The sequence below is a fragment of the Podarcis cretensis genome, assembly GCF_951804945.1.
Source record: "Podarcis cretensis genome assembly, chromosome: 14".
In the NCBI taxonomy this organism is placed as follows: domain Eukaryota; kingdom Metazoa; phylum Chordata; class Lepidosauria; order Squamata; family Lacertidae; genus Podarcis; species Podarcis cretensis.
In genome coordinates this window covers 21,292,177-21,310,000 of record NC_137183.1, presented here as the reverse complement: position 1 = coordinate 21,310,000, position 17,824 = coordinate 21,292,177, and the positions used below count along the sequence as shown (strand labels likewise).

Here is a 17,824-nt window from a genome sequence, read left to right as displayed (position 1 = left end):
GAATGTCGCAAACCCTGTTTGCAGTTTGCAAACTATTTTTGGAAGCCGAATGTCCGACAGGGGTTCCGTGGCTTCCAATTGGCTGCAGGAGCTTCCTGCCGAGTTTGAGGATGCCTGCATTATGAGATCAGTTCTATATAAGAATAGGGCCTTTGGTGTGGTGGCACCCAAGCTTTGCAACTTACTCATATTATATATCAGACAGATCCTGCTTCTATTGTCTATTGCCTTTGGAAGGCCTTCCTTGTTTCAACAAGGCCTTTTAAATGGAGCTCTTAATCTAAAGTAGAGATCTTAATCACAGTCTTGGATTTGGCCTTGTTTTTATAAATGAAATTATATATAGAATTGTTTTTCACTGTTTGTGTATATGGAGTTGTTTTTTTACATATGGAATTGTTTTCACTGTGAAGTTGCTTTGAGATATTTTCTGGGAAGCAGTTCATAAATGGAATCAAATAAATAAATAAATAGTCTCTGGTTATGTTCTTCAGATTTTTATGCCTGGGTCTTTGTTATGTTCTGCTGAATCCGCCCATGAGTGACAAAGCTTCTATCAGAAGTCCAGGGGTGGTCCATTCTCTTTTGCCACCTGACACAAAAGAGGAAGGTGTTCCCTGTGCAAATGCCATGGCCACCCCCACCCCCTTGACACCCCTGCCACAAAGTCTTGTTTACCAGGGTTGCGTGACATTAGCTTCCAGGTTATGGTAAGATCTTGCAGGCTGTCAGAGACCAGGCTGATGAGTACTGCTGTCGTGAGGAATGGTGGGAGCCTCCCCCTCTCCCTGCTCCTGACCAGGATCCTGAAGCTGCCCAGGAGCAGTGGAGCAGTATAAATTTGGAACAGTGGTTTACAGATGGGCATAGTTCTGAAGACAAAAGTTGGAATGAACTGGGGGGTGAACAGCAAAGTGAAAAAGAACTGGAAGAGTGAGAGCTAACAGATTCTCTCACTAGAAAGTGCCCAGCATATCAGTCCGAGGTCATGTAGAGCAAAAGCACAATGGTTGAGAGATTAGGCTGCAAGACAGAAGTGACATGGGGGGAAGTGGGGGGTAACCTTCATTGGGAGCACCTTCATTCCGAGAATGGCTGCTTTGTTCTTTTGCTGTGATCTTTAAATGATAAGAGACTCTTTTCGCTATGTCCTGCTTATGTACGGCCAAAGGGGGGGAGGAAGTTGAGTCCCCGAAGCCTGACACAGGCCTCTTGTGAGATCTCACTGGAACCTGGAAGCCACAGCAGCCCCTTCTTGCTTCTCTGGTGACAGAAGCGGTGCCCACAGAGGTGCCGCTTGGATTCAGCTTCCTCAGTCTGTCTCATGGATGGGCCGGCCCTGCAGAAGTCTACAGGAGCCACTCTCCCTTCCTCAACAATACCTCCGCAATGGCACTTCATTATGATGTAATTTCAGAGGAAGCACTCTCTCTCTCTCTCTCTCTCTCTCTCTGTGTGTGTGTGTGTGTACATGTAAGCAGGTGTGTGGAATTGTGGCTGCCAGGTTGCTGACCAGTGACAAAACTCCCTTTGGGAAAAATAAAATAAAAAGTGGCTTCCTTCCCAATAAGCCTTCCCAAATTACTAGAGTCCCCCCAGTTTTCCCCCTTTGAATAATCCAGTACCAGGGGCTATCAAATGCCCAAGCATTGCTGGCTCTGACTAGGAATGGTTTCAGACTTTGGTGGACCTCCATAAGTCTCACTTAGGAAACCTAATATGTATGTGCATAAAGGAAAGAGAATGCATAGGTCTCACCCCACAGTTGGTCCTCAAAAATCTTGTCTCAGCTGTGTTTTTTGACACCTGCCTAGTGGAGAATTGATCTGCGCAGTTTTCTTTCCCCAGTGGCTCGCTGCTTTGGAGGACTCCCAAACTCATTTTCCGAACCAGAGTCTCTGCTCCACAATGTTCTGTGTAAATCTGCCAGGGCTGGAATACAAGGATGTGTGGGAGGGAGAGGAAAGGGGGAGAAGAACCCCATTGCTGTGGTTCAGCCAGATTCCTTTTTAGGTCACTGCATGAGTGCAAATCTAAGAGCAGGCTTATATGCGTGGGCAGGGGTGAGCGAAATGTACCTTGCATTTTCTCACCAGCTATAGTTCTACTTTGTAGCAATTTTCAGGGATCTATTTCCTTTCTTTTCCTTTTTCCTCTTTTGTTTTCCGCCCGGGTTGAGAACATTTCCTCCAGCTCTCCTGAGAACATGGGTTCCACCCCCCTCGTCTATTTCAGAGTGTATTTTGGCAGATTACAGAAGTGGGTGATGTAAATCGTAACTATCTTTTTGCCGTTATCATTTATTTCCCCTCCCTTCCTTTGACACATTCTTTCGCACCGTCAAGTTTAATCTGCACCAGGAGTTGGAGCGTCTTACCCCGGCGCAAGACCTTGTGGGTAATCCCACGCCAATTGCTCTTCGGGGAGAGCTGGGCTGCATTTCATTTATTGTGCAAAAAAAGAAATGAAGGAAAAGATCAAGAAAGAGAGAGAAAAAGGGGAGGATGCAAAAACAAGCAAGAAGAAAGTCCCCCCCCCCTCCCGCCACAACTGTTTGTTCTGTGGAATTCAGAGCAGGTGCCAGAGGCGATGGTTTAAAACATTTGACATTCAAAAACGGCACACGACACTTCTGGCTTCTGCTCACCCTCAGTGGATTGGTCCCTTAAAAGAAGACTCTACATGCAAGTGGCGTTGCATATGCCTGTGATATTTCATTTGAAACTGTCACTATTTTAACAATAAGAGAAAGAGAAGAAAGGCAGTAGGGGACAAAATGTGCCTGCTGATGGTTTTGCAGACACTTCTGTACAAATCTCTGTGGGAAACGGGGGTTGTGCTCAACTCAAAGAGCAGCTGACGCTTCTTAATGCAGCAGAGAGGAAACCGTGGCATGTCGCAGGCAGCATTGATGCTCCCCATTTCTCTCCTGCTCCATTTATGTGCATTAATAAAGGATCCTCCTAAATCCATTTGGCTCCCCTGCTTGAAATAAATTGTGCCCATCCATTTGGGTCCATTTGGGTCCCCTGCTTAAAATAAATTGTGCCCATCCCAGTTGCCTTTTCACCACAGAAGCAAGGATCAATTGGCCAACGACACAGTAATGGGAGAGGGGGGCTTGTATCGTTCCCCCAGCAAGGAGAAACTCAGCTTGGTTCCAGCCATTATTCTGGAGATGAGGAACCAGGGGCTAAATGCAGCCCTCCAGGATTCCCTGTCTGGACCTCAGAACACTCCTCAGTTCTCACCATTGCTTCCCAGGCCAGACATCGCACCGGCCCTATTATGTATCCCAAATGTTTTTGCCTGTTTGGAATGTGTCTTTGAATGCTGAAAATGACTCTTGCTTGTCTGGACGGTAGACTTTGGACTTTCAAATTTCAGTGGCACCCTGGGCAGCAGCAGAATTTGACACCTCCTGCCTCTCGCCTTCCATTCTAAGTTATTGTTGGGGCGCCCTTGGTGGCACTCTCTTGGCTCAGCCCCTGGTGTTGGAAAAATTAAATTTATCTCTGTTCACAGGAGACCCCAAACAATGCAGTTGCCAAGGTTGTTGGTGGGAAACTCACAGGGTATTAGAACCAGGAATGTGCCAAAGAGAATCAGTCAACCATCTCATCTGTCGGTTGGTTTCTCCAGTTTATTAGGTGTGGCCAACCAGTCCTATGTGAACAAGATGTTAGTGGTCTGTCATTCCAAAGCCTTTTGTCTATGTAGCTTAATGTTGCATGAGATACTGAGCTTGAAATTCAGGGCTGATTTCAGGATAATGTTTTCCATCTTATGAAAGAGCTTTGTGGCATAGGTGGAGAGAATCATCCAGCAAATGAAACACCTAAGGAAATTGGGAACACAAGAAGCTGCATTATATTGAGTCAGATCATTGGTCCATCTAGCTCAGTATTATCCACACAGATTGGGTTTCAGCCAAGAGTCTCCCCCACTCCTACCTGGAGATGCTGGGGATCATTATCACATATATATCACACCTGTCCTCCAATGAACTCATGGTGGTGGACATTGTTCTTCTCCCATTCTCAATTTTATCTTTACAATAATAGCTCTGTGAAATAGGTTAGGCTGAGAGTCAGCGACTGGCTCAAGGTCATCCAACAAGCTTTGTGACAGAGTGAGGGTTTGAGCCCTGGTCTCCTAGATCCTAGCTTAATACTCTAACCACTTCACCACACTTCTGGTTCTTTTACATATTAAAAAAGCAAAATACAGGAGACCTCCTGCAGCACCATGTGCAATTTGGTCCCTGGGTGGGGCCTTTATCCACACTTGGCATGTTGGACCTGTCAGTCCATAATATAATAGCCATGTCACTAGGCTACGGCGCATCCATCTCTGCTCAAGCTCAAGCCATGAAATTGTTACCTTGGATATTGCATGGCATATAGAAGGCTGTCCTAGTGCTCTGTAACACAACATGAGCTCAAGAGGACCCCTTGTAGAAATGAAAGGGGAGGAATCATAAACCCTACTCAAACGTGGCCCATAATTAACCTGTGGATATTATTAAAGGAAATAACACAGTCAGGATTCATTGGAAGGATTAGAGATTTGCATTAAGTACAAAATTGGATCTTTGCATCCTTTAGGCAGCTTTAGATTGTGGAGGCCATAAAGCTCCTTATTTTTTTACTCCTACGGTGTAGACTACATTGGAATAGTCTGGCTTAGTCCCATGTTCTGAGTGAGGACGATAGAGTCTATGGTGCAGGGTCCATAGCTCAATGGTAGATAAGGCTGTCTCAAGACATTTTGCTGCCTCAGGCGAAGGAGAAGACAGTTTAACACTCCCCGACATACGTATGACTGAAGTGTCTAAAACACAATAATTATGACCTCGGCAATATAAAATGATGCTTTAACATCAAGCTCGTGTGACAAGCAATTATAGGATTACTACTAAAACCAAACAGATGGCTTTATGAGTCAACACATACAGAAGTGACACAGACAGGGAATAAATGGATTCACCTGTTCCTAGTTAGACGCCTGCCTCTAAATTGAGCTGTGCTGTGCTCTACAGGTGTCTCCCCTGTGCAATCGACTCGCACGCGACTGCGTATACACACGGCACCAGGAAATAAATAAATACATTTAAACCAGGAAATAGTGGGAGAGCACTGGAGAGTCCTTGTGACTCACAAGGAGACCTTCCCCAGAGTCCAAAGAGGCCTTCAGTGAGGCCAGAGGAAGCCCCAAACAGACAGGAGGCACAGCGGGGCTTTGTTTAGGCTGCTCAGCTTCCCTGCCTAGCAGCTGACATGTGTGGTCGTACAGCAGCAGCAGCAGCAGCAGCAGCCACTTTTCCACATGTCCTCCAACCTCCACTCAGCTCCAGAGTTTCTAGTTGAAGAGAGAGTTGTGTGGAGAGAGAGCAGGAGAGAGAGCTGAACAGCAGAGGGGCAGAATGGGCGTTTAGAGGCTCTTTAGAGTGTGCTCACCACTTACATGATTTTCACTTATGCATCCAGGGAGGCCGAACGTAACCCCATGTAAGTGGGAGGATGCCCGTACTGTGTCAGAATAGTGGTATGCCTCCCCTCTTCATAATTTGTCTGCATTTTTTCCAATAATTTCCCATCAATGAATGAGAAGATAAATTTCATTTGAGACCTATCCAAGGGGAGAGAAAACTTCAGTGACATTCTCATGGGTGGAGTGCAGGGTTTTCAATGCACTTTTGAGGGGTGCCTTTCATTCCCCACAAAAAATCTCCCCAGTGGTCTACACTCTGCAGCCTTCCTGAATGCCCATGCTTCTATCAAAGCCCAGAGGAAGGCGTCACAGAATTGAAGGTCTTACGGAACTGAGACTTTTTCAGATCAGGAAGTGTGGACAGCCAGGGAGGCTGCAGAGTGCTGGAGAAGTGTTTAATGGAAAGGAAGCAGACCAACGCACCACCTTCGGCTACCTCACAACAATAAGGGAAAGGCAATACCCCACAGCCACTAAAATCCTAAAGAAATCCTGAAGTGCCTCAAGAATGGGCCAAAAAATGGAAGCTGCTTTTGCAGAGGGGAAGAAAACATTTCAGCAACTGCAGAATAGACTCTGGCACACTAACAGATCAGATGGTACAGCAGTACTAAACTGGGAATTATTCAGCAGGGAGAGAATTGGAAAGGGAAGTTGTTCAGTTGTAGGTAGGGATGTACGAAGGCATAGCTTTCTGTGTCGCCCTCCACTGGTTGCATGCAACACTGTTTCCATTCTGCTGCAGTTTGCCTTTCTCCAAAAACTGTTACTCATTTTGCCACCCATGTGAGTTACATAATATCACCATAGTTAACATTTTCCCAGCCTATTCATTTCAGTGCAAATGAAACGCAATGCAAATAGGAGCATGTAATCAATTATGTATCATTTGCAGTTGGAAAGCAACAACAGTGAATACCAATAATATTTGCTGGACTGGACTGATTTCTGTTCTGGACATGGGACAAATAACTGAACGTGGCCAATTTTTGCTCCCATTTCCCTTGGAATTCTCCAACATCCCTAGTGGTAGAGCATATGCTTTGCATTCAGAAAGTGCCAGGTTCAATCATGGACATCTCAGAGTAGGGGTGGAAATGGCCCCTGCCTGAAACCCTGGATATCTGCTGTCAATGTTGGAACTAGATGGACCAATGGTCTCACTTTGTGTGCCACACTTTTCTATGTCTGTGTCTCATGGAATGTGCAGTCTTGGCTCAGTATGGCATGTTCTTCTCAAAGTGTCTTTCATCCTTCTTAGGAAACTTGTATTGAGAACCATCTGTTCCATTGGGGCTGGTCTGGATTTTTTCATCCCTTCCCAAGTCTGTAGCCAAATTACATATAGGGAAGCTTACTATGCCCCTATTTTGCTCTTATGAGAAGGAAACAATATCTGTGCCCTCTACAACAGCACAGAAAAGGGGGGGGGACTTCTGGATCCGTTATACCATGGCAACCTCTCCCTTCAAAATACTAATCAGTCTGTAAAACTCAAGGCAGCCACAGTGCTGAAATGTTTCCTGTGGTTTTATGATTCCCGGGGGCATTATTTGGTGATATGAAGAAACTTTTAAAAAATACCCACAACCTCTGAGCAGAAACGTAATAATAATAAAAACCATAATATACCTGAGAAGCACCAAATTGTAATTGTCCTTGCTCTGGTTAGTGATTCTATTGGGGCCCCACATTGCTTTGATAAACCTGATAGCTCAAGTGTAACAGCTGGAGACCCTTGGAGGGAGGATTACCTGTTAACACACACTCTTCACTTCAAACAGAGACTGGGTTTTATGTTTCAGCTCAGTGAGATCATCAGAGTGCTCTTGCTTTGTGATTCGCTACCTCCTCCTGGTGCGCAGGGTGTGGGTGTGTGGAGGAATTCAATTTAGTTTGCATTTAAATGTGAACCCACCTACTGTAATTTGTGCTTTCCAAAACAATACATGAACCAAAATACAGCCATTCTTTGAAATTTGCACCTCTCCAAATTTTGCAATGAATTTCTCCAGCCAATGCACATACAGTGGAACCTCGTGTTACGTACTGTCCCCCTTGTGAACGCTGTGGGTTACGAGCTCCACTAAATGGGAAGTAGATGCTCCCAGTTGCAATCTTTGCTCCGGGATGCGAGCAGAAGTCATGCGGCAGCAGCGGGAGGTGCCATTAGCGAAAGCGCACCTCATGTTATGAGCGGGTTCTTATTGAGAAGGGACCTCCGGAACGAATTAAGTTCATAACCGGAGGTACCATTGTACTCGGGTAAAGTATTGTTGTGTGATATTGTGGAAACAGGGATCCTCGTGATCCCTGGGTGCCAGATTTCTCTCTCTAGATGCTTGGGTGCTGAGGTTTAATCAGAGTTGACAGGCTGAGCTTATTTTTTTGTTCCTTGCAGAGGGGCAAAGGGAGAACATTTCCTCCAGCTCTCCTGAGAACATGGTTCCCCTCTCGTCTATTTCAGAAATTCAGACTGGGAAAATGAGACGAGAGAAACCAGACTCCACAGATTTACCCATCCTTGCTCTTCCCTGAGTTTTTGAAAAAACAACAGGTGTTATTTTTATTAATTTGGCAGAAGCAGTGTACACTGGCAAAAGGTGACATACAGTATGTGCCCCAAGGACCTTAAAATTTGAATTTCAGGCTGGTGAGAGAGGAGGTTAGGGCACCTCCGGATAGCCTGTTCATTGAACATGCACCTTGCTAAATTTGCAGGGAGATTTCATGACATTGGCTATTTGATAAGCATTCATTTCTGATTTCACAGAATCAGAGAATTGTACAGTTGGAAGGGACCATGCATTTGTTTTGGTGGCGATCAGATGATGCTATGCCAAAGAAAACATTACTCCATACTTTCCAGTGCATCTTCATTGTATTTCCCTTATAATTAAAGTCCACTCTGTGAGGAAGTGGGTGTCAGGAACCAGGAGCCAGATGCCTCTTTGTAGAGTAATAATAATAATAATAATAATAATAATAATAATAATAATAATTTTTAATACTCCACCCTTCCCGGTTCAAAAACCAGGCTCAGGGCAGCTAACAACAAATTTAAAACATAATTGTAAAAGCAGCATAAAATACAGTATACAAACATGAATAACAATAAAATTCAAAATTCAGAAATCATTTTAGGGGAAATAAGCATTAGATAATCCCCAGGGCTAGCTGGCTGAATTGGTCCTACTTGGGCCAGCGAGGAGGCCAGGGGAGAATTAGCTGTGGGGTCTCAGAGCAGGTAATCTTCATAAAAGGGGAGGGGGAGGGAAGAAAAGGGAAATAAAAGATCAGGCTGAATTCAAATTAAAGGCCAGGCGGAATAACTCTGTCTTACAGAGTGATGTCACCACCGCTCACTCAGCCCAAAGATGTGACTTGCTGTCCAGGGGCAGCACATCCCGTTTCACCACATGAGGCAAAACAGGAATGCCGCCCCACACTGACCACCTGCTCAGCTGCTCTACCCACCCCACCACCTCCACTGCCAGGGCTGCTGCCACATCACCCACTACATTGCCCTTGCCACTGGTGGAGCCACTGTGAGTGGCTCCAATTTCTGGCAAGATCCCATGAGATCTCACCAAGTTCTCATGAGATGTCTCAAGATTTTGGCACGATCTCATGAGATCTCACCCGAAATCGGCACTGGGTAGTGGCACTGCTTCAGCAGCGGTGAGGGTGGCTAGGCAGGTGGGGCACCTGCAGGGGGCACCGCCTCAAGGGCTTCTGCCACCTGAGGCAGCTGCTTCACCCTACCTCATGGGTGGGCTGGCTCTGCTGCTGTCTCGAACACAGAGGAATCTACTGCAAAAGGTCCAGGAAGAGCTGGGGCTCCCCTACTGCATCACTGCAGGAGATTGCTGGAGAAAGTTAGGCCCCTTTGAGTGAAGCAAGATCTTGCAGTACAAGTGGGACAAACAACGAGGCAGCACCTGCTACTGATACCAAATAAGGGCTTTCCCACTATCTTTTTCTTGCTGGAGCATCTTCAGAGCTCTGTGTTCCCCAGAGCACTGCCTGAAACCCACTTCATGTCCAGAAGCTTGTAAGCATTGAAAGGGGCCAGATGGGCAGGGTATAAATAAATAAATTATTATTATTATTATTATTATTATTATTATTATTATTATTATCAGCAGCTCACGCCACAAAACCAAATATAACGTACCAGAAATAAATATTTTTGCAGTGAAAAAATGTGTCCTCTAAGGGAAAAAAAAATAATTAAAGGTGGAAGATGAAAAAATAATCCTGGAACATATACAGGAGAAACCCTGGCAAGAAATTCAGAGCAAGCAGAAAGTCATTACTTAAACAGGCTATCGGAACTACACAAATAATTACAAAGAAAGGTCTAATATTTAGTTTCAACGTGTTCAAAAACAATCCCTTTCCATTATTCGGCAAACTGCCCTCTGGAGGAGCCACAAAACTAGACAGAAATACATTAATTATTAGACCTTTGGATATTGCTGTGGCCGGCAGAAGCATTATCGAGCAAAGTTCATCTAAAAATAGGGAGGGCAAGTGTGTTAGAGATCCATGCAAAGGATGAGGAAAGCAGAGTCCAAAAACGCATTGATGAACTGAGGATTTTCTTCTTTTAGAGACGAAATCCTTCCAAGTTTGAAAAATTGACCTCTGGTTGGCAGCAGAATAATCCAGGTGTTCTCTCTGGGGACAGCGGCTTTGCATTATCCGCCTTGTTCCTAGCCAGGCTATACATGTATGCACCACACTGAATGCTCTCTGCATCACAATAGCTTTACACACACAGTTGTAATACCCTGAGGCTGGGTATAAATAAATTGACAGTCTTCTTCCTCGCTAATTCCATCAGCGAGATCTCGGGCAGCATACTAATAGGAGCCATCCTTAGCATGCTGGAGAGCAAACATGGAAGCAAACTTGAGCAGAGTCCTCTGGATGTCTGCAGTCTTTCAGTTTGCCCAGCCAGGATTCCCTGCTCTCATGCCTTCACTGCAGATGTACCTTCCTATCCATTGCCTTCATCTAGAGCAGTGGTTCCCAACTGGGGCTCATTGGACACCAGGGGTTCCACAGAACACACCCAGGGGATCTGCGTAACCTTTCACATAATGAAAACTACCATACAGTCATACCTCATGTTACTTCGGCTTCAGGTTGAGCATTTTCTTTTCTTTTCTTTTTTTAAAATAATATTTATTCAGCTTTTAAAGATTACAAAGAGAAAAAGAAAAAAGAAAAACAAGAAAATACAGAAAAAATGCAAGCAATTAAAAATAAAAAACACAGATCAAACCTTTACATAACTTTGTTTCCTTTGCTTATTTCCTTGACCTCCTCACACCTCCCTTTTTTGAATTCTAGTTCAATTAGATATTTCAGCAAATCCTTTCCAGCTTTGTTTTTATCCTATTAATTTATCTTAATATACTGTAATTTTACATTCTCGTCTTTCACCAATTAACAAATCCATTTTTACCTAATCCTTTATATCATTTCTGCTAAAAGCACATTACTTTATTCCAACATCCTTCTAACATTCCTTAATTTTGCAATGTTTCTGTAAATAAACTTTAAATTTTTTCCAATCTTCTTCCACCGACTCTTCACCTTGGTCTCGGATTCTGCCAGGTTGAGCATTTTCAGGTTGCGTCCTGCGGCGACCCGGAAGTACTGGAAAGGGTTACTTCTGGGTTTCTCCGTTCGCGCATGCGCAGACGCGCAAAAATGATGTCACGTGCATGCGCAGAAGCGGCGAGTCGTGACCCACATACACACAGACAAGGGTTGCATTCTGCTCATGTTGCGAATGGGCCTCCAGAATGGATCCCATTCGCAACCAGAGGTACCACTGTAGAGATATCTTCTTCTTTTTTTTCAAAATTAGGGGTTCCATGGTGTTATAAGAAAAAACCCCTGCTCCTTTCCCCTTATGCAGTGGTGTCCAAACTTTTTTCAAAGAGGGCCAGATTTGATGAAGTGAAGGGCCATGGGGACCGTCCAAAGGACAGACCAAAGTTGTTGACCTTTTTTTAGGATTGAAGTTGGGGTTCGAGTTACTGAGCTTCTTTTTGAATTTGTTGAGGGATTTTTTTTAGGATTTTACCCCAGGAAGTAAACTGCCACAGGCCCCCGAAATGGACTTTGGACATACCTGTCTTATGGGGTATCCAAGAGCCCATATAGAGTCCTTAAGTGGGTTTCCTATTGGTAGGAGAAAATACAGTAACAGACACCAACAAGAGTATATTGAGAAGCAAAGCAGCTAGTAAGCCTGATCTTTATTAACTGTTGCAACAGGGTCCACACTCACCACACGCAGGAGGGAGGAGAGAACTCAGAACAATGGTGTGCAAGCCCTTATATAGAAGTTGCCCACCCTGTAGCCCCCCCCCCAAAAAAAAAACACCATGCCTACATCACAGAAGGAGGTGGTCTACAACAGAAATACATCACAGGAGGCAGTCTAAAGTAGAAATCCTGTTTGCCAGGATACCTGATATTGGTCACTTGATTGCCTTACCTGGGCAGCCTGGCCATTCTTTTGTGATGGTTCATAGTTTAGTTCCTGAATCCAGGTCACAGGCTCACCCTAGTCATACACAAATATGTCCTTAAGACAGGATTTGCAAGCAAAATGACAATGGGAAGGCTTTCCCCATTTCCTTCTCTTACTGCAGAGGAATATTTGAGTTAACTGGGAGAGTTAAAATGGCTTCAGGATTGCTCTCCTGTACTATTTCAGACACATGGTTTATATACTTATGTATGCTTTAGCCTTGTACATTTATGAACATTTAATTTATATTTGAAACCTTAGAATTCTTATAACAATGGCTTGGCTTTTGAAAACTGGAAGTCCATAGGAGTTAGCTAATTGGGAACCACTGATCTAGAGGTCTCCTTGAGGATCATGTCCAAATCCTTAGGAGTTGGATGGTCCTCCTGATGGGACAAGTTTCTGTTTGAGCCACCATCTCTCCCTCAGACCTAGGACTTGCTTGGTCTTGACATCAGAGGCCATACCCACCCAGCCTTCACCTCCTCCAAGGATTCTGGCTCCTTCGTCCAGGTTGAGCCTGACCCAGGACTTGGTGTAATGCTGGGGCCTCCATGCCTTCCTCTGATAGGGAATCCCGTGACTGAGAAGTGGCAGTCGTTTTGCTTCAAAGCCCTGGGCACAAAGCAATCTGCCTGCAATCTATGGCCCTGTGGCAAGGGGGAGGCAAACGAAACAGGCAGCCTGGCTGGCGAATGCCTCTCTGCAACAGGCGTACACACCTTTCCTCTGCCCCAGCCAGCAATCACAATGCACATTTTTTTGCTAGTTAATAATAGCCCCTAATCTGAGTCACAAGCATAGAAAGGAAACAGCCATGCTGGAACGTAGCTCACACCTTGGGAAGCAGCTCGTTGCTGTTACTAAGGAAACCTTCTTTGGTAGTAATGGCAATGGGAGCCCGTGTCAATGAGCTTTGGCAGGGAGGGGTTGGTGCGGCAGGGTCAGGCTGGCTTGATAGCAAAGGAGCTAGGCAGCGCGGCAATTGAGCCTGCCCTCTGTGCGAGAGCTTCGATGTATGCATTTAGTAAGGGTCAAGGAGGGCCAAAGCAGAGGGGAGTTCACAGGCACTTTCTCACTTCCCTGCATGCACCAGGGTCCAATTCCCACCGCCCCAGGATAGAGAGGCTCCCATTGGAAATAATTGAGAATGGCTTTGTGTCCCGCAGGGAGCAAATGAGGACCCTGTGACTATTTCATTTCATCCTTGGTGCTTTTTCAGCAGTCAGCATTCAGCAGGATGGGGAGACATAAAAGGTTTTGCAGTTGTCCAGGCTGGAGTTAGCATTGCTTTGCTTGCTGAAGCTGAGTCGTGGCGGTTTAAAGGAGCTGGATACAGTTCCACATGCTGTTTTTTAAAAATAAAATAAAAAATATGTTTTTTTAATGGAAAGGAGGTGGGTGGATTCAGCGTGGGCTGAGGAACTTTCCTTACAATATGATTGGAATTAAAACTAGCCTGCTTTCACACTCCCCTTTATTGTGTACTTGCTGAGTTTCCAGTGCTGGGTTTTTCATCCAAAAATGCACATGTAACCTTGACTTTGTTATAAAATATTCAATGTTCAATGTGTTGTTTCTCAAACCAGCTTCACACAGATTGGAGTCCTTAAGCCTTTCCCAGTATGATGTGATATTAAACCTTCTCACTGTGTTGCAGGGGGTTGGATTAGATGACCTTTGGCTCCCCTTCCAACCCTACAGTTGTGATTCTTAGGTGTGTTTCTTGTAATTGGCTTCCTGTTGTTTGCTTGTTCTTCAACAAATGATCCTTTGCTTATGTTCCCTTTACCCATCTTTCTTTTTATTTCTGCCCCTGTTAACGATGGCAGTCACATCCACACAGTTTATGGAAAGCATATTTATAACACTTTAACAGCCATGGCTTCCCTCAAAGAATCATGGGAACTGTAGGTTACTCCTCAGGGAACTACAATTCCCAGTACCCTTAACAAACTACAGTTCCCCAGGATTCTTTGGGGGAAGTCATGTGCTTTAAATGGTGTGTGACCTGAGTGTGTTTGCCTTCTTCGTTCCCCCAAGGAGGATGCAGCTCTTTCCCCCCAAAAAGAAGGAATCTGAATAGTTTACTGGTGCAATCAAAGGAATGATACAGCTCAAATGGGCAGCTCTCATGAAGGCTCATCATTACTGTCTATATGCCAGTGGACCATCCTACTGGCCCTACATTGGTTGGGATTGTCATTTGCTTCTGCCCTCTTCCTCAGCCGGAACATGTAGCAAAATGGTTATCTCACTGTTGGGAGTAAAGCAACAATGCTTGCAATTAGTTACATGAACCAGTAGGGGCGATTGTCTTTCTGCCTATCTGTTCTTCCTCCTCACCTGTTCCTTCCCTTTCACCTGTCCTGTTCCTTCCTTCTGCTTGTTCATAAAGTTGGTTACTTCCTTTCCAGTTTTTACGCCCTTCTTGGTTCTTCTCCAAGTTAGTCCTTTTAAGCCACTCAGTATGAGTTAGCATGTACTAGTGCCTCTGTTTCAGCCTCTGGTAAAACCTGAACCCCGAATTTGCTTTGTTTTCTGTGACTAATAAACCTTAAGTTGTCTTTATCTCTTTCATGCAGTAATCTTGTCAGCCTGTTTCTTTCTGTACACCACTTCAATATATTTGCCAAACTCCAACACACACTCAGTCCTAATTTGGTGACTTCATTTGGAGCTCTGATGGTTTCCATTTATGTGTCCCCAGGGTCTACAAATAGGGACTTGGGAACTGGAGGAGATGGGAGCCAAGTTTTGCCTTGGGCTCCTCATCCTGCAGCTGAAATCCCTGCCTTGCAGCAAGAAGGTGATGGCACAAGCAACAGCTCTGCTGGACGTGGAAGAGGAAATCACAGACCTCCGAGCCCAAAGGTCAGAATAGCAGCACAATTTGCACCTGATTTTGTTCCCAACATCTGTGTCTAGCCTCAGTGGAAGCACTAGGGTGGCTACCTAAGCAGCATGAACATTTGCATAAATTTTCATAACCAGGTGCACAAATATAAGATGGGGGACACCTGGCTTGTCAGTAGTACATGTGAACAGCATGTAGATGTTAGCTGCTAACTGTTTTGGGGCAACTTCAAGGCCCTTACAGTTCTCTTGTCTTATGATTTTCTAAACTGGACATAGACCAGAGAGCCCTCCAAATAGAGGATTCTTCCAAATGGAGGACTATCCACTGTAAAATGGGACACATGGCCACCCAATTCAGATTTGTGACTGTTCTTGATCCTCAAGGCATCAGGCAATGGGATTTTTTTTTTATTGTGTGGTGTGATACTTATCTGATGCTATGTTGCCAGCCAGATAGTAAGTTTGCTAGTAAATTCAATATTGTGGCACAGAAAGTAACCAGCAAAATAAATTCTTTTAAGTGCATGGGCTGATTCCTCCCCTCCCCCAGGTGGTTTTCTCGTATTTAAAGTCTTAATGCTACCTGAAAAGTAGAGGCTTTTACTATTGCCTAAGCCTCTCTGTGTTTCCCAAGTCTGTTTCTGGGAGCTGTAATGGAGGTTTGCTGGAGATGGGGATAGAGATGGAAGATTCCCAGGTTGTACGTCCAAGTTGGGGCAATAATATTTCCTTAAAAGTGTGTGCAACAACAAGGCTACAAAGAGAATGATTGTCTCATGCAACTGGCCTTACAGAGTTTGTGGACCCAAGTAAATTGGCCAGATCCAAGATATGATTACTTCCTGGACACATGGCTACATGCCAACCTAACACCTTTCCAAGAACAGCATAGAAAGAAAGCACAATTTGCAGAGAGTTGCAGCTCCCAGAAAGCAATGGTATCCCCCCTCTCATTGTTGCAGATATACCCCGTAATTTATGGTGGGTTCCCATCCTCTCCCTTCAGGGATGCTTTAACAGCCATTAGAACCACCTGTTCGTGTTGCTGGAGACCATATTTACAGTCTTGTTCATCATTTTTTATGTTTATGGAAGGAGAGAGAGAGAAAGAGAGAGAGAAGGGGGCAAATAGCCTTAAAAATAGAGACATTTCTTTAGATTAGTCATGCTCGCTTGTACATGTGAGCGTATAAATGAAGCAATTACTGTGTGTTCCAAACACCAGCCATGCCACGGACAGCTGCCTGACAAGCAATCCACGTGTCATTAAAGGGAGCTATTCAAGCCTGGCCAGACGGATGGATTCCAGGCATAAATCAAACCTGACTTCAGAGCAGGAGAGCTGCGTAAGCCTTTTGAGTTAAAATAACTTGGAGATAGGGAAGGAACATTCCAAACACCTGGCAAAGCCAAGAAATTTCTTTAAAAGGCAGATAGTTGTTGCAGGAAGGCAGGTGGTGGTGTTGAGGGTCAAGCTGGCTCAGAGGCAGAAGGGCACCAGCAAAAATTGAGGGCAGAACGACGTCCATCAGCATCACTGGCTTTCATCTTGACCTGGACGCAAAGCATGCTGTTTGTTCTCTTCTTCTCCTTTTTGGTGATTTGACTTTATTTCATCCCTCTCTTGCATCCCAGCCTTGTGGGGTAGTGAGAGGTCCTGAGAACAAGATGTGCTGAAATAACCGTGAGAAAATTCATTTGATTGCAGGTTCTTTTGACCAGATGGGAAATGGTGGTGGTGCTCAAAAAAGTGACATTGCACAGCCGTGTTTCCATATCATTCTGAGACTAAGCCAGTGTCTATGATAGGTGTATCCTGAGGTATCCAGTAGCCAAAGCAGCACGGAGGGTGAGGTTGCTGGGGTGAGCAGGATTTATCGGCAGTCCCCTTCGGTGGAAGTGAAGCCTTGGTCCAAAGCTCTGTATCTCTTTCTTAATGTGACCCGTTGCTTTTCTTGATATGCACCAAGCCTGATGTCTTCATGAGACCAGGGGAAGACTTTTAATTAATTGCCAGGTTTTCTGACATGTCATCTAGCTCAATAGTCTTCCACAGTTTCAGATACAGGACTCAACTTTAACTCAAACATGCATTTGAAGATCATAGACTCATAGAATTGTAGAGTTGGAAAGGGACCTTGAGGGTCATCTAGCCCAAGCTCCAGCAATGCAGGAATCACAGCTAAAGAATCCCTTGGGAGATGGCCATCCAATCTCTCTTTAAAAACCTCCAATGAAGGAGAGCAGGGCAGTCTTTACCTGGGGGTGCAAGGGCACCCCAGCACCAAATTCTGGGGGGTGCCAAATGTATACCTACTGTATACCAGTCCCTCTCGATCGGCGGCAGTGAAAAGCAATGGAGCAAAAGTCCCCTCTAACCTCCTCCATCGCTCTGTTACTCTGCAGCATCAAATAGTGCCAAAGAGTCAGGAAACAAAAGCAATTATTTCTGCTGTGTCGTTACAGGTGAGTGATCTCCCCCCCCCCCAAAAAAGCTCAACAACTTGGGGCAGCTCAACTAAATTTGAGGGTGCTGGGTGGAGTTTTGCTCCCTGGCGGCTGAAGGATAGTCCACCAAACCAATTTCTTGGCTTATTTTAACCATGCATTTGTCTGGAGGGGCTGCTGTTCTTGTGACCCACCTTAGCTCAGGATACAAGTCAGTAGTGGATCCCAACCCACCAGCTGAAGATCAATAATCATTCTAGCGGGCTTAAGTTGATCCTTTGGTGTGTGTGTTGCTGTTTCTACTGCCAACATCTGTTTTTATTATTCTGCTGCTTTCAGAATTGTGACTATGTTTTGTAATGGTTTTATCCTATTATACACTCTGCAAAATGATGGGTGGCTTATAAAGCCATAAGGGAACAGTGAAAGTATGTGGTGGATACATGGTTGTGAATTGTATCTCTTCTC

At 44.8% G+C, this 17,824-nt stretch overlaps 1 protein-coding gene across 2 annotated transcripts in view; it reads left to right on the top strand.

Moving 5' to 3' along the window:
• AGBL1 (AGBL carboxypeptidase 1) overlaps nt 1-17,824 on the top strand; it is a gene marked incomplete at its 3' end in the record, with an annotated part of 421,386 nt that overhangs the window by 272,438 nt on the left and 131,124 nt on the right. For both annotated transcript variants that reach the window (XM_079954219.1, XM_079954220.1), the window contains exon 22: nt 14,760-14,923. In XM_079954219.1, the coding sequence (XP_079810345.1) occupies nt 14,760-14,923 (164 nt within the window). The remainder of the gene's footprint in view (nt 1-14,759; nt 14,924-17,824) is intronic.